The sequence below is a fragment of the Perognathus longimembris genome, chromosome 5 (genome assembly GCF_023159225.1).
Source record: "Perognathus longimembris pacificus isolate PPM17 chromosome 5, ASM2315922v1, whole genome shotgun sequence".
Lineage (NCBI taxonomy): Eukaryota > Metazoa > Chordata > Mammalia > Rodentia > Heteromyidae > Perognathus > Perognathus longimembris.
Window position 1 is genome coordinate 55927977 of NC_063165.1, and position 15904 is coordinate 55943880.

At 35.9% G+C, this 15904-nt stretch overlaps 1 protein-coding gene and 1 long non-coding RNA gene across 3 annotated transcripts in view; one reads left to right on the forward strand and one right to left on the reverse strand.

Annotated features, from left to right (window-relative positions):
* The window catches only part of Ccdc50 (coiled-coil domain containing 50), a 57917-nt gene that overhangs the window by 14017 nt on the left and 27996 nt on the right, over positions 1-15904 (reverse strand). For both annotated transcript variants that reach the window (XM_048346942.1, XM_048346941.1), the window contains exons 3-5: positions 15682-15808; positions 11499-11589; positions 4081-4198 (exon numbers count right to left, since the gene is read on the reverse strand). In XM_048346942.1, the coding sequence (XP_048202899.1) occupies positions 4081-4198; positions 11499-11589; positions 15682-15808 (336 nt within the window). The remainder of the gene's footprint in view (positions 1-4080; positions 4199-11498; positions 11590-15681; positions 15809-15904) is intronic.
* Positions 1439-12858, forward strand: LOC125351873. Its single transcript, XR_007211036.1, has 2 exons — positions 1439-1597; positions 12803-12858. It is a non-coding gene; the product is annotated as an uncharacterized LOC125351873 (long non-coding RNA).

Consider the following 15904-nt stretch of genomic DNA (forward strand, 5'->3'; position numbering starts at 1 on the left):
TTAACGTAATGAGGGAGTGAACTCTTACACAGGGGAGGCAGGGCCCAAGTTTAACATGATTTTAAAAATGGGGGAAACTGCTTTATCAACCTCAAAACTGAGAAGAGAGGATGAGCATTCACTGGAATGGCCCATGCACCCATCAGTTTGTAGATACATGGCCAAAAAGGTCAAAAGAAAACTAATATGAAGTATATTAAATTGGAAAGAATTACTTGATCATGATTAGGTAGAATTAACAGAGTATTTTTATATTTGCCAATAACAAAAAATACAGCCATTAAATACTAAGTTCTACTTTATAAAACCAATTTGGAGCCAGTGTGTATAGAGACAGTCAAGAATCTTATTTAAAAAACTCTGTGATTTCTGTGATAGGCTTTCAAATATCCTCACTGGAAATAAAATAAAGATACATAAGAACATTACTGGTTTCTACCTAAGTCAGAGAAATGGTCCTCTCTGTCTTCCCCTTTCATAAGGCCCAAATAAAGCAGCTACTTCAGAGAGCTGTCTTGTATTATAGTTCAGTGTGGGAGAAGAGAGAGGGGAATTTTAAGTGAGCATATGACCCTGTTATCTTAGGTAATTCTGTTCTTGATTTTAGCTGAACCTTGGCAGAGAGAAATGCCAGAATAACATACATAAAAGGAGTCATTTCCAAAATATATTTCAAAAAACATGATCATTGCTAAATACATGTCCTCAAGCTTAATGCAAACTTTAAATCTGCACATTCATCCATGGCTGTTCTGTCAGGTCACTTAGACACAAGAATATGACAAAAACCAAGGAAGTAAATTAATATGCACAATGTAAAAACATGCTGATGTTAATATTTTTCTACAAATTTTACATTTTGCTAATAATGAAAAGAAATGCTAATCCATGGGAAAGTACTAATACAGCTTTTAAGGCTCTAAATTGTTTTGGCTTATTGCTTTTGATAACAGGAACCTGATAAAACAACAAAATAAAGGGCAGGGTGTGCTCAGTGTAATATTGACCTTCTAGCTTCCACTCAAAAAACCTCAGTTTCCTCTTACATTTTCCAGAAGAAAAGTAAATTTGTTTCACAGGTAAGTCCACATTAAAATCTGTCTTCTATACAATTTGCAAGTTATAGAGTGATCTCTTATGGTTAAATGTGTATGGAGCATAAAATCACAAGTAAAATACAACACATTCTCTCTATGACTATGAAAAAAGCATCTTCTCTATTAAGCCAACTTTTAAGTCTGTCTTCACAACTGAAAGAACAGGCCACCACAGTGAATTAATGTTACTCTGAGCACATTCTGGGAACAAAGATGTACAGTGTTGACACCAATGGGCCTGTTCTGAGTTGTATGAATGAAGTACACTTTTAGTCCTAAAAGAAATAGACAGGGCTTTGTTTCAACATGAATTTTTGAAGCTGCTTTTTGTTTTTTCTGTTTTTCATTTTACAAAGTTAACTGATCCTTAACAGTTTTACTTTGGGGAAATATGTTGTACAGATTATTACAGCTATCCTAGATTTTCAGAGTTAAGTGTAAGTATATATGTATGCATATATATGTTAAGTATAAGTATATACATAGGTATATATATGTATGTACATGTTTGTATATATGTATATATACGCATATATATGTATTTCACAGATCAGTTATTGTGGTATCTTTAAATTTGAGTGGTAAGAAACAGTTGTGGAGCATTTATTTGAATCCTATAACACTGTTGAGAATGTTTCTTGAGACAAAGTTATTTGGCAAATATAATTAACTCCTTTTTTTGCCAACAGACACGTATGTACATATAGATCATATTTTGTAACTGGTTCCATGTTTGTCATTCAAGATGGCTTGTTTATAGAAACAAAATATTCACATAAAACATCGATATATGCATAAGAAGACCAGAGTTTACACATCCTTCACACCAAAATTGCAATCGATGTTTTTCAACATCTATGTGAAGGCTCTATTTTTTAGACCTCCATTTTACAGATGAGATTAAAAGGCTTAGAAATTACAGTAAGTAACTTTGTTAAAATTTTAGTTGTTATAAGGGAAAAAAAAGAACCTGAATCACAGCCTTATATAACTTTAAAGACTATGACTTTTAAAAGAAAAATCATCAACATGACAACACATAGTAACTGGCTTTGAAAGAAAAACATGGATGCACAAAATAATATATACCATTTCACAATTTATATGCATTTTGAAAATGTTTTGGATAATTTCAAATTTATAGATCATTTTTAAGATTTACTATAGCATACATAAAAGCTGAAAGGACAACCACTTCTAGAAGGTGTGATTATTATGTAAGGCAAAATCAAACTACTTAAAAGATAGAGAAATACAACTACAGAATATACAGATGTGTTGGGAAAGAACCACTGCAAAAACGTAAGTACTGCTTTGTAAATATGGAGAATCCATTACAGTATGGTTTCGGTGGTATTCAACCTGGTCTAACTTCATGGCACATAAATGAGAACATGGTGAGCAATATAAGTCTCTCAACATCCACAGCCAAGGCAAAAGGAATCCTACAACCTACAAACACATATAAGGCTCACAAGGTCCCTATTTCCTGTTCCTCAATATTCTCAGTCACCCTCATGCTAACCCCTACAAGCTTACAAAAGTAGTAAAGAATAGAAACATTTTTAACTTTTAGGTGTTCTATATTATAGCCACTTAAATTCTTAACATAGCTCCAGCTCTAGAGATATGAATCCGGATTAGAGTACTCAAGTTAAAGCAAACAGGCTTAAGTCTCATTTCGAGACAACAAAGGCTTTAACACAGGCAGGTTAACATTAATATCTTCGCATACTTTACTGCTTCACATCTTGATGTTTTTTAAAGACTGATATGCTTAAAATAGTTATTTTTGTTTATAGCAAACATGTCTTCCAAAAGAAATAACCATATTTTGAAGATTTAAATTGAAACTGAAAGGCAGTTAACCCCTTACCTTCTTTCTGGTCTCTGGTATAGCAAAATATAACAATAATCTTTCTTTTTAAATAAACTAAGATATAATTTGATGTAGAAACACTAGCAAGTTTAGAACTTTATATATGGAAGAAACCACCAAGCATTAGATAATGAATCTACTTACTAAATTGGCCTTACTAAATACAGCTGAGCTCTGATAAGTAAGATTAAGCAAGATTATACTTAGTAATGCTACCATCTACATAATGCATTATTTTCCCTCACTAAGGACAAACATGTCTTTACTTTCTGAAGTGAAATGATGGAAAAACAGTTGACAGAACTCTTAGGATCACATCAAATTCTTTACTCTAAGTTATCTTTAGGTTTTGTTAACTGTTAACTCTGAAAGTATGTGAAGCTGAACTTCATTCAATGGAAAATGAAATTCAGGAAATGTCTTTGACAAATATTAGAAAAGAATTCAACTATGCTTGTACATATTCCTTTCCCAACACATTTTTAAGAATCACCTTCACCACAACCACCACCATCACAGCACCACCACCACACTGCAAAAGTAGTAAAACCCTACAGAATATCTTTCCTTCTGAAATTATTCAACGTGATCATCAAATAAGATAGCCTCAAATCCAAAAAAGAGAGCAGTGAATCTCGAAGCTTAATAGTGTTTATCATCAGAAGGTTGTCACTGGCCTAAGTTTAGAAGACAAGACCCTGGGAAGGAGCTGTGTTACTCAGTAACTGATGCATAAGGCACCTTCATTATTTAGAACAGTGCTGGGCCAAACAGCACAGTCCAGACTTCCTTGAGAAAGGCTAAATTCAAAGACTCACCTGCCGCTTTGCACAGTAAGAGTAGTAACTGAAGCACAGAATTCATGCCAAGTGGTACAAAGCCATACACATGACTTGACAGTTATAAAAATGGCTGTAGTTGTACAACTAAGGAATAGATGAACTCACCAACATTAAACAAAATACTGTCACAAATCTAAATGTATGCCATGCCTGGGTATAAGAGATATCTCCCAGAGCCCTGTGGTCATTTTATGGAACAAATTAAAGGGATATCTTGTGGATCGGTCTAAGAACAGAGTGGGCCCTGATGTGGTATTGTTACCTCCATCTTCATAGTAGTAATTATCTCCATAAGCCTTGGCTCCAGAGAACTCTGGAATGTGTTTCTTTCTCTTTTTCTCTTCCTGTAACTCCTTTTCTTGCAAAAGGCGAGCTATATCCTACAAAGACAAAAGGGAATGGAAATAAATATTTAGAAATAGTAAGCTTGATAAAGGAGAGTTTGACATTCTATTGGCAAACTGCTATGTGCTGTATTCATAGGTTTCCAGGCTTCTGGCCACTAATCTCTGCTATTCAAATGTCACAGACTACTCAATAGTTTTGTTACATAATCTAGACAACTTTTCTTTTCCAACTGAAATTTAAATCTAACTCAATCTAAAAATTTTCAAACCTAGCCCACCCTACATCAGGCTTACAGCAGAATTTTAAGGTGTGTGTATGTGTGTTGTGTGTGTTGTGTGTGTGTGTGTGTGTGTGTGTGTGTGTGTGTGTGTGTGTGTTCATTCCTCCTAAGCTGAAGATCAAGTAAGCCTGGTTGGGAAGTCTCGGTAACTCATTCTTAGAGACCTTTAGAAACTACATTTACTTATGTATATTATGTGCACACATACTTATAGTTTTGATAATACACTTTAAAGCTTTTGCAATACAATGTCAGATCCTAGATGAGCAACTCTTACAATTCAGAATGAGAGCAAAAGGATATAATCTTATCTAACACAAGGTACCCCTATGAATTTCTAGTACTTTTGAAAAATTATACCATAACTCCTTCTTGTTTAAACCAGAGGTGATTGAAAGAAGATATTCAGAAAGGAATAGTACCTATGAAAGTGATTTCCTTGGGTTTCAATTCTTAATCTGTACAATGAGACATGTGAACTATTCAATCTTAAAGTAATATGGTTTTAACACTTCATTCATTCTTCTTAATCTTGATTTTATCAGGCACCAATGCCTAAGCCAGATTCATCGTTTCTCATCTCTTACCAAGTTCTTTTCAAATCAGGGTAGTCGAGATGGGGAAGAATAGTGTGTTCTTCCCAAGTGACCACCTTCCTATACTGTTGAAGCTCCACATTCTGGATGAACTTCCATGTTCTGGTACTCTTAACCAGTAGAAAGAAATGCAAACACCTGAGTTGTGTTTATTACTAAGCACCTAACACTCTACTTTCCTTAGTATGTTTTACAGCAAACAAAATAGTCCCCTCTATAAAATATGTGAAAAAATACAAATCAACAGTATCAGACCCAATTACCAGAAAAAGTGATTAAACTACATGCCTGGAACTTTACAATTGCTTTCCTGCTATTGAATTCAGTCCTAATGAAACCACAGTAATAAGAGACTCTCCCAGTGTGAAGAACAAGAACCAAGAATTATGTGTCTTCTTTATAAATGTATTAGCTGGTCAAGCAAATGCTTTTAATGAAGTAGAAAAATAATACCTTGTCAAATTGGCACTCAAATCTTTTTGCTTTGCTAACCTCTCAACTCTTAAGCTTCTATCTGGATGAGAAGAAATAGGCTACTAGGTTAAGGAAGAAAAAGGTAGAGATTCAATAGAAAACTGGGCCTATACTATACATAAGGCTTATAAGGACAAACCGGTTCTCTTTCCCACTTCCAAACTTGCAGTACAATGAGTTTAGCTACGTATTTAAAGTGACTTTCTCTGAAACAAGCTAAACCTGACAGCACTCTTGGATGTAGCTAAGCAGCTCAGGCAACCTCGAACTGGATCCTCAGTTTGTGCCCTGTGAAAGGGTAGTCTAGTCTAGAACAGCACTTACAAGCTCTGTTCTGGAGAACACTGATTTCCAACAGTTTCTCAAGAAAAAAGTATTCAATAGAAAAGATACCACAAACTTAACTCTTAAAATGCACATTATCATATTTAAATTCTTACATAAAGGAAACCTCTAATCATTAAGTAAACTAGAATTTTCCAAATTTATGATCACTCCTATAAAAATGTAGAGTTTGTGGAATTATTATCCTATGTAAAAGGAAAACAAGTATTAACAAACTCTTAACTGCTATTAAGAGTTGGAGTGGGAATTTACCATTGTACCTCTCACCTCTCTCCTACTATGCAAGCTTACTCACCTTTGGAAAATGTAAAGTTCTAAATGCAAGAAAGGGTAAGGTAATGATCTAAGAATGCTAGAGGAAAGCCATGAGTCAGTAGGAAATCAGGTTATTTGCTCAATATCCTTATCAGGACAATTAGACATGAGCAAAGATGAGGGATCTAAGACAGGCTTCAACATAACAAGGTACCCTGGAGCCCAAAGGACCTTGGGGTCTGGGATGTATATGATTTATATCATCATTTTCATCTTTAAGTTTTCGGCTGTTTTACAATAATAATGGGTTTCAGATAGAGGAAATCTTGAACTTAAGGACAAAAGGTCCAAAAATGTGATTAAGAAACTATCCCATTAGATTGCTAAGCTACTTTATTAACTAACAATTAACATATTAACAACTCATTGAATAGAGATCTCATAGATAGTATAAAAACAAAAGACAGCGTGAGGGAAGTGGTGACAATATCCAAAAAGAAATGTACTCTTTACCTGACTTCCATAACTGTAACCCTTCTGTACATCACCTTTATACAAAATTAAATGAAAAATAAAAGGAGTATGCTAAAAAAAACAGGAGAATAGGTAATCCCAATTGTGTATAGTAAAAGCATTAGTTTAAGACTAGAAGAAGGAATCCCAACTTGCAGCCTCCCTCCCTGCTGCCTTTCTGCTCATAAGTACAGGTTTATGTTTAAAACACTTATTTTAAAAACATAACAAGACTTTAATAACTAAAAGGTACTATTATACAGCCAGTGTCTAAATATTATCAGCTTGTATAAATATTACTTGCGATCATAAAATTCCAGGAAGTGGTGCTGTAGCTTAAAGTGGTAGAGCACTAGCCTTGAGCAAGAATGGCTCAGGAACAGCACCCAGCACCTGAGTTCAAGCCCCACAACCAACAGATAAACAAAAACGAAAACAACAAAAAAGAAATGCTATAAAATTCCAGTTACCTAAAGTTCTATAAATAAGTACCATGGTTCATAAGAGATTCATTTTTTTAATGTAAGCTGGGAACTAAATTTATCCTTGAATAGTTCAAATATATATAAATGCCTTCAAGTTGTCAAGCCAGTGCCACAACCTTTCATGGTATGTCTGACCATGCTAATATTTACTTAACCAAAAGGAAAAAAAGAATAAGAAAGAAGTTCTTTCCTAAAAATAATTCTAAATTCACATATATTTGACCAAGGTTTAAACATAATACAAACACACAAACACACACAGTCTAAAATATACACAGATATACACAGAACATTTTATTTAAGAATTACTAAGTCCAATTAACTGAAATCACAATACCTCACACTTTATTTAAAAAAAAGAAACAACCACTGGCAAATGCATACGGCTGTGACTGAAGAGAAAGACTTCTGTGTAATTAATCTACTCATGTGATCACAACTTCATAGAGTACTCCAAAAGGCTATAAACCACTTTAGCAAAACACCTAAAGAGAAATTCAACCTCTGTATTTATGACAATACACAAAAGAGGTTTAAACAGAAAAATAACAACAAATAAAAGATAGGAACAAGAGCATAAGAGCCAGGGAAAGCATGGAAAAGAGGAGGAGGAAAGAAAAAGAGAACAATGTCCCAAATGCTATTAAGGCACTTTTCCACATGGAAGTGCCTGGCATGTTGATGTTACTTTCCTTACTTCTGCTCTGTTAACAAACACTACAATTATAGCATGATGATGTGGGAAACGTTTAGTCACACACACAAAGCTGGGTAGTGCCATTGCTTCTACAGTGCAGTAAATTCAGAACAAAATCCCTGACCCAAGAAGAAATGGACCTTAGTCTTTATATCTGATTATTTTGGGAAGCTATAAGCTGCTCAAGCAAGTTGACCCCAAATACCTCTGAAATATTTAGGTAAAATTCCAGAGAAATTTTCCACAGTTGTATTATTAAATAACGAATTAGCCTACAGGGAAGAGCAAAGAGGAAAAAAAAGAACTAGGGCAGATTATGAGAAGGAGGTATCACTAGCCAGAAGACTTAGCACTACTGATTCTGTCTCCTCTGCCTCAAAGATTGCTTGTTTCATTCTTCAAGAACAAATTTTTATTAATGCAAATTCTATTCATTTAATATTGATAACATTGTAGTAGAGTAAGACTCACATTTTTCAATCAGAAAAGACTATCACGGCACAGTAGCCAAGACGAGTTGAAAGGTAAAACAAGGCTTTTTTTTTTTTTTTGTCCCCAGTATTAATATTTGAAATCAGGGACCTATATATGCTTATCTTTCCTTGCTCTGCTGGTGCTCAGCCACATGAATCACCTCTCCAGCTGTGGCTTTTGCTGGTTATTTTAAAGTCTCAGACTTTTCTGCCTGGGATGGCCTTGAAGATCCTTCTGATCTCTGCTTCTTTAGTAGCTAGGATCACAGAAATGAACCAACTGTACCCAAATGGGTTTTTGTTTTGTTTTGTGCTAATACTAGGGCTTGAAATCCAGACCTCTCCCTGAGCTTTTTCAGTCAAGGCCAGTGCTCTACCACTTGAGTTGTAGCTCCACTTCTAACTTTTTGCTGGTTAATTGGAGGTAAAGAGTCTCATGGAATTTTTCTGTCTCGGCTGGCTTTGAACCAGGATCCTCAGATCTAAGCCTCCTGAAAAGCTAGGATTAAAGGAGTGAGCCACTGGCACCCAACTTAACAGTTTTCAGAGAAGAAATGTGTCCAGCTACTAAAACTCCATCAATGTATTTCTCATTTCACTTTTCTACTCTACTGGGGAAGATAAAACATTTCATTCAATAGGCTGAATAGTAAAGGTGGTCAAACAAACAGTAATAAGCCTGTGAAAGCAAGCAGATGCTTGCTTGAAGACTCCTCAAATCATCCCACATTGGAACACCCTTAAAGCCTATTTAATTTCCTCCTAATTTTACACATGTACCACTGAAGGAGGAATCCAGGTTATAAAGGTCAGATTTATGGGGAAATCACCTGGGCCACAAAATAAAAAGGAAAGCCTAATTATTAACTTCATACCCACCACTGTTCTCAAAGCTTTTTCACTGAAATCTCACAACTGCCTCTTATTTATGTTTAGCTAAAGTTACTTGTCCATTTGAAACCTAAAGTTCTTTCTAATCCTTAAGTGAAGTACTAAAATTCACAAGAAGTTAAAGAGGTGAAATTATACCAAAAATGGCCTAATTCCAAATCTTGTTGTTGTTATTTTTATCACTATAATTGAACTCAGGACCAGTCATTTCAGAGGACATTATACAAATATTTGTCATGTTATTGTAACTTGGAACTAGACACTTATTTAAGGATTAAGTACACTGCTTGCTTTATATGGTGTTATCATACTACTTACTTTAATTGCTACTTAAATTTAATACGTGTAATAGTGTTTTGGCATCTCTTTCTCTCCTTTCCTGAATGGAGGTTAAAAAAAATTCCTCACAAGACAGAAGTGGCATTGATAAGCAGGCAGCTCATTATAGTGTTGCTTTACCATGGTTCTCCTTTCTGCAAAATACAACTTCTTTCCATCTCAAAGTCATTACCACAAAGAGGCATGTCATCCTCTAGTACGAGCTTCCTGTATTGGGTCAACAGGGAGGATCAAATATAATCTGAAAGTCTTATCTGAAGTTCTAATTATCACAAAATAATGGTTTGCTTCTTGATTAAACAACCAAATACACTCACAACATGATCTCACACTCATCTGTCACTGAATAAGAAATCTGAAGAAAGAGGAATGGCTCAGCCGGATTAGCTGTGTACATATGTGCTCCACAGGGTGCTGTGTGCTAGCTGGAACAGTATAGGCCAGTTGTAATTATCAGTAACACTTCTCTTAACCTCAAAGGTTGTTCTAGTGGCACAACAAATCACAAAGTTATCCAAATACTGAAGATAAGAAATCAAACTGGGTAGCATGGCTTATGCTTGTAACCCTATCTACTAAGAAAGCTGAGATCAGAAGGACTATAGTTCAAAGCCAGACCAGGTAGAAAATTCTGTAACACTTCATCTTCTGGTAACTAGCAAAAAGCCAGGCTACAGTTGTGGTAGAGTACCAGCTGAGTGATTAAAACAGTCTGTTCAAACCCTAGAAATGACCAAAACACAGAAATAACAATAAAAAGAAATCATATTCTGCTCTAGTTTTTGTCAAGATAGTGGCAAAAAAGAGAATATTAGGTGTGAAAGAAGGTAGCACAGAATCAATGTAAACCAACCTTTTTGTACGTAGTACTACAAATACATTGCATAAAAAGAAATAGTTGACTGGAGTGGGGATATGGCCTAGTGGCAAAGAGTGCTTGCCTCGTATACATGAAGCCCTGGGTTCAATTCCCCAGCACCACATATACAGAAAACGGCCAGGAGTGGCACTGTGGCTCAAGTGGCAGAGTGCTAGCCTTGAGCAAAAAGAAGCCAGGGACAGTGCTCAGGCCCTGAGTCCTAGCCTCAAGACTGGCAAAAAAAAAAAAAAAAGAAATAGTTGACTGTAAATTCAAGTCTTTTCACAAAGTACTACTGCTAATTTTAATCATTCTCTGCTTTAAAAATAAAACTTAAAAATATTTACACAGAATTAGGTTACCTATATCAATTGCTTATAGAAAAGTAAACCACCAAGAAACAGGGAGACTAATGCTAGCTCCTAATCCTTAGCAAGAACTAATCCCTGATTCTAGTTTGGATTTCATTCAAGATCTCCTCTATCTAAAGGTGAAAGACAAACCCAGGCACAGAAAATGTTAGTGATTTGAATAGTGGCCTTATTTGGAAATGGGGGCTTTGTGGATGAAAGAGGCTAAACTGATCATTAGGATTAGGTCCTTAAACCAATGATTAGTGTCTGTGTGAGAAGCCATATGACAAAAGAGGCAGAGACTGAAGTGATGCAGCTATAAACCAAAGACTGCTAGGAATTGCCATAGCTGGGAAAAGAAATAAGAAGTCCTCTTAAAAGGAAACACAAAAAATAAATAAATTTTTTTTAAAAAAAGGAAACACATCCCTGCTGACACCCTAATTTTAGACTTCTAACCTCTAAAACTGTGAAACAATTTACTTCTGTTATATTAACAGCCAATCTTGTGGTAATTTGTTGCAGCAGTCCTAATAAACAAATTCACACCTCACATCAAATTGTCCATTATTATTTCTCAAACCTTTACCAAGTGTGCACCTGTTAAAGAAGTGGGCCATGGAGAACAATGCTTACGACTACTTTCACTCCAAGTGATAAAAGTCTACTGCTGCCCATCCAGCCTCCATTGAGACAACATGCACAAAGGGCTTTTGCTGCAGAGATGCGCACCCCTTCCTACATGGGGTGAGGCGTTTTAACTAAGTTATACCTCATCCTTCTTCTCTTGAATGCGGCGTCTCTCTGCCTCAATAGTCAGCTTCTCTTGAATTTCCTGAGCAATTTCACAGTCTTGTTGTTCACTATAAAACAAAGATAAAAATAGTATAAATAACATAAGTAAGGAATACTGTTACTAAAAAATAATTAACATAGTTTACTGAATACTGTGACCCCCTCATATACTTTTACCTCATTTTAACCCTCATGGTAATGACATACACTGGCTAATAGATAACTGATAAAATGTATAGAAAGCAAATGGGCTTAGAAATATTAGGTCATTTCCCTCAAGATCACAAAGGAAATATACATGGCAAAACCAGAGTCTGATCCCCAGACTGCAATGGAATGATCCAGCTTCTTCATCATATCACTTCACACTACAGAACCTCTTGACAGGAAACAAGCATGGTTTCCAGGGCTTCTGCAAAGGCTTTATATGTAAATGAATGACTAAATAAACACATAAACACACACACACACACACACACACACACACACACACACACACACACAATTAATAGCCCCTACTATCCAAATATAGAGTACACAGAAAAAATCTGCAAGTAATGCTTAACACCGAGAACAGAAATAGGAAAAATGCCCCTCCAGCCTTTTGAAACCCCTGGCATATTTTAGCAGAACCAAGATCCTTTAACATAACATTGTCAGAAAAGCTATTCCATTGAAAATGAAGACTGACTTTCTCAGAAACCTCTACCCAGGGTGCCCCTACCTATAGAAGCCTTCTGATTTTTGTCTTTAAAAAAAATTCAGAAGGACTAGCAAAAAAAAAAAAAAATTCAGAAACTTAAAATTCCAAAAATTGAGTCACTTTTCATACAAAGCCACTAGCTAGGAAACCTAAAAATTTACTAAAACTTAACTCCAACTGTAATTTATATATGCAGTTTGTTTGCTAAGTACATACACATTCCATCATTCTCCCTTTGCCAATTGAACTTAAAATATTCAACGAGACTCAAATTTGGCCAGATGTCTCATGTTTAATGTCAGTCTTTTGTAATTAAAAACAATTAATGATCACAGGAATTATTCTGTAACTTATTCTCTGGAGAATAACCCCAACTATTCTAATGAAACTGAAGACATAAAAATAATCCACATTTGTATAAGACAATGGTCATTTTGGTAATACGGGGGTTTGAACCGAAGGAATAAGTTCACTAAGCAGAAACCCCATCATTTGAGCTATACCTCCAAGCAGGAAATGGTCATTTTGAATACACTGGGAAATAAACAAGTGAATTTAGATGTGCATGCACACACTAGAAATGTATACACAAAAAAGGCAGGAAGCAAGCAAGAGAATATAAGCAACAGAACAAAAGCCAGTAATAGGAAAACATGTATTTAGAGGCAGAAGAAAAAAAAATGACCAAATAAGAAGTCTGTAGATCCGTGTGTGTGTGTGTGTGTGTGTGTGTGTGTGTGTGTGTGTGTGTACACACACACACACGCATGCTCTCATCCTAGGTTTTGAACTCTGGGCTTGACCACTGTCCCTGAACTTTGTGTTCAAAGCTAGCACTTTTATCACTTCAACCACAGCTCCACTTCCAGTTGCTGGTGGTTAACTGAAGATATGAGTTTCACGGACTATTCTCCCTGGACTGGCTCCAAACCACTATTCTGTTACTACAGAATGCTTTTTCATTGCAGTTAATCAGTTGTTAACTTAAATAAAAAATTAAAAAGTCAAATGAAAAAAATAAAAATCTACTCAAACTTCTATTTATATTTTCTCCTCTACATTCTTATTTATACATATTTATCATATTAATGTTTCCTCATATTAAGTCATTTGCTTAAAAAATAGTTAAAATGACTTCTACCTGAGCCTCACAATGAATGTAAAGTCCATACAGGAGGAAGCCTCTACTAACTACATAAAAGTGATAAACTCCAAGAAAGCAGAAACACAATGAACTGTTCAGGTCTCAGGTAACCAGGAAGCTGCAGCTCCTTATACAGAAAATAAGAACATAAATTTTCAGGTAAGCTTCGTGATTTCAAGCTGCACTTATTTCCAAAAAGAGTCAAGCTCTAGCTCAGCCAGCTAGCTGTAACAAACCACAAGGAAGTAAAATGAAGTGCAAAAGGAACAGTGAACAACCCATAAGCTTGGCTTTCAACAGTGGCCCTAGGACACTGAGAGTGAAAGCCCATCTCATTAAAATCAGAAGCATCTCATCCTTCCCTTTAGAGAGCCAGCTGTAAACACTTCCAGAAAGTGAAGCTGAAAGAATTCCTTTCTAACTAAGTATTTCCAAAACCTTGGAATTCCAGGAAGAAATACCCCATGCCTGGTTCTTTTCTCATTTAGGAGCTATTATCTGCTTCTCTCCAAATCCTGACTTGTATTTCACAGTGTTTTGTCATAATAATCTCTGAATAAACTTATTGTGCTCAATGTCATCAACCTGGTTCAGGAACTTGAACCAGTACATTAACTTCAGAACTAGTTTAACAGAGAATTGTAAATGATATGAAAGATGACCATCGACATATCTCAAATGATTTATTTTAGTTCTACCTTATCTGTATGTGTGACCCTGGGCCTCAGCACTGCTCAAATCTGTCCCTTCCTTTCACCTGTAATCCTTTACCCACCCAAATCTTCAAAGTAGGTCCCAAAGTGATAACCTAAAACTCTTTTCATGGTTTATAATAAAATGGTTATAATATAAATCTATGAGACATAATTACTTTAACATAACTTCTATGTCCATTTTGGTCTAGCACTTGACAACTTTTCTCAACTCATCATCTTTTTTTTTTTTTTTTTTGGCCAGTCCTGGTGCTTGGACTCAAGGCTTGAGCACTGTCCCTGGCTTGTTTTTGCTCAAAGCTAGCACTCTGCCACTTGAGCCACAGCGCCACTTCTGGCCGTTTTCTGTATATATGGTGCTGGGGAATCGAACCCAGGGCCTCATGTATACGAGGCAAGCGCTCTTGCCACTAGGCCATATCCCCAGCCCCTCAACTCATCATCTTAATATGTTTCTCACCATAGTCTTAATCATACTCATACTCTAGCAATACTCAACTTCCCACAGTTACTGTGAGATTCCAGGTCCTTTGGCCCTGGCCCTCATGCATGCTATTCCTTCTGGCTGGAATAGTCTCCCCGAATTATCATCACAAATTTCTAACTAGCCATCAAGATATAGTTTAAGCACATGGTGTGTCTTCTGAAGCTTTTCCCAATCTCTTCGTGGGCATGAAATGTATAATTAAATCTGTTGCTCAAGTCCTATCTCTAAGTTTATAGTGCTCATGTGTTTTCCTAGGGCTTGTAAAGACCATGACTATGTTTTGTTTATACTTCTGATATCCAATGCTCTTCTTCAGGCCAGGTTCAGCAAGCCAATAGTGTTTACTTACAATATATATGGAAGCTTAACAAAATTCAGAATAAAATCCCCCCTATAAATGATAAACAGAATAATGAACCCTTTTACCAAGGGGGAGGAGGGAACAACAAGTGTTCCTGTTTTATCTGAACATCACACTAAATTAAGGGATCTCTTCATGTCTCCTTTTATTCTTTTCTTCCCAACACATGAGTTGTAAGAGCCAAACTCAGACAACAAATATACTCTGTGAGTTTTTACACATTACAAGAGATTAAAAAGCCATTATAGTTAGAGGACCTTAAAATTAAAAATATGCATTTATCTATCTAATAAGGGAGCGAACAGCTTAGTCTAATGTTGAAGTTGTGAATATAACTAAGTATACAAGTCAGAGCTTTCCAGAACATTCTGGAAACAGAATAAACATAGTTAGGACATAGTAAATAAAGCCAACACAACTCATAAAATTTTTTTATGTATACTATTGCATTGGGTCCCCTAAATAAATTGGGAGGCAGAAGAAGAAATATCATCTTTATCTACACTTGAGGTATAAAAAACAAATTCAAGGCACAAAGCTACTAATACTGTTAGGAGCTCATGCAGATATTCACTTGCCCTACAGTAAGTTAATGGTACAAAACAAAGAAATATTTTCAAATAAAACTATTGGGTAGCCATTGTAGAATTTGTGAGAGAAGGGATGGGGCAGGAGAGATTTCGTCCCCTGTCCTAGTCAGCTGCTGGGTCCACAGCTAATAGCCACATCACTCCCACTCCCCAGATCCTCACAGGTCTTTGTAGCGCTTCTGGAGCTGAGCCTGGGCTTTCAGATCTTCCTCTTGGAGCTGCTTAGCTACCTGGAGATCATGTTGGACCAAACGGTTCCGCTGAACATTCGATGCCAGATGATGCTCAACTGGGAAGAATGATTAAAGAAGAGTTAGAACAGGAGTTTTTGTCAGTAATAGACCTCATAATTAATTTAAGAAGGGCTTTACTGTTTAAAAAAAAA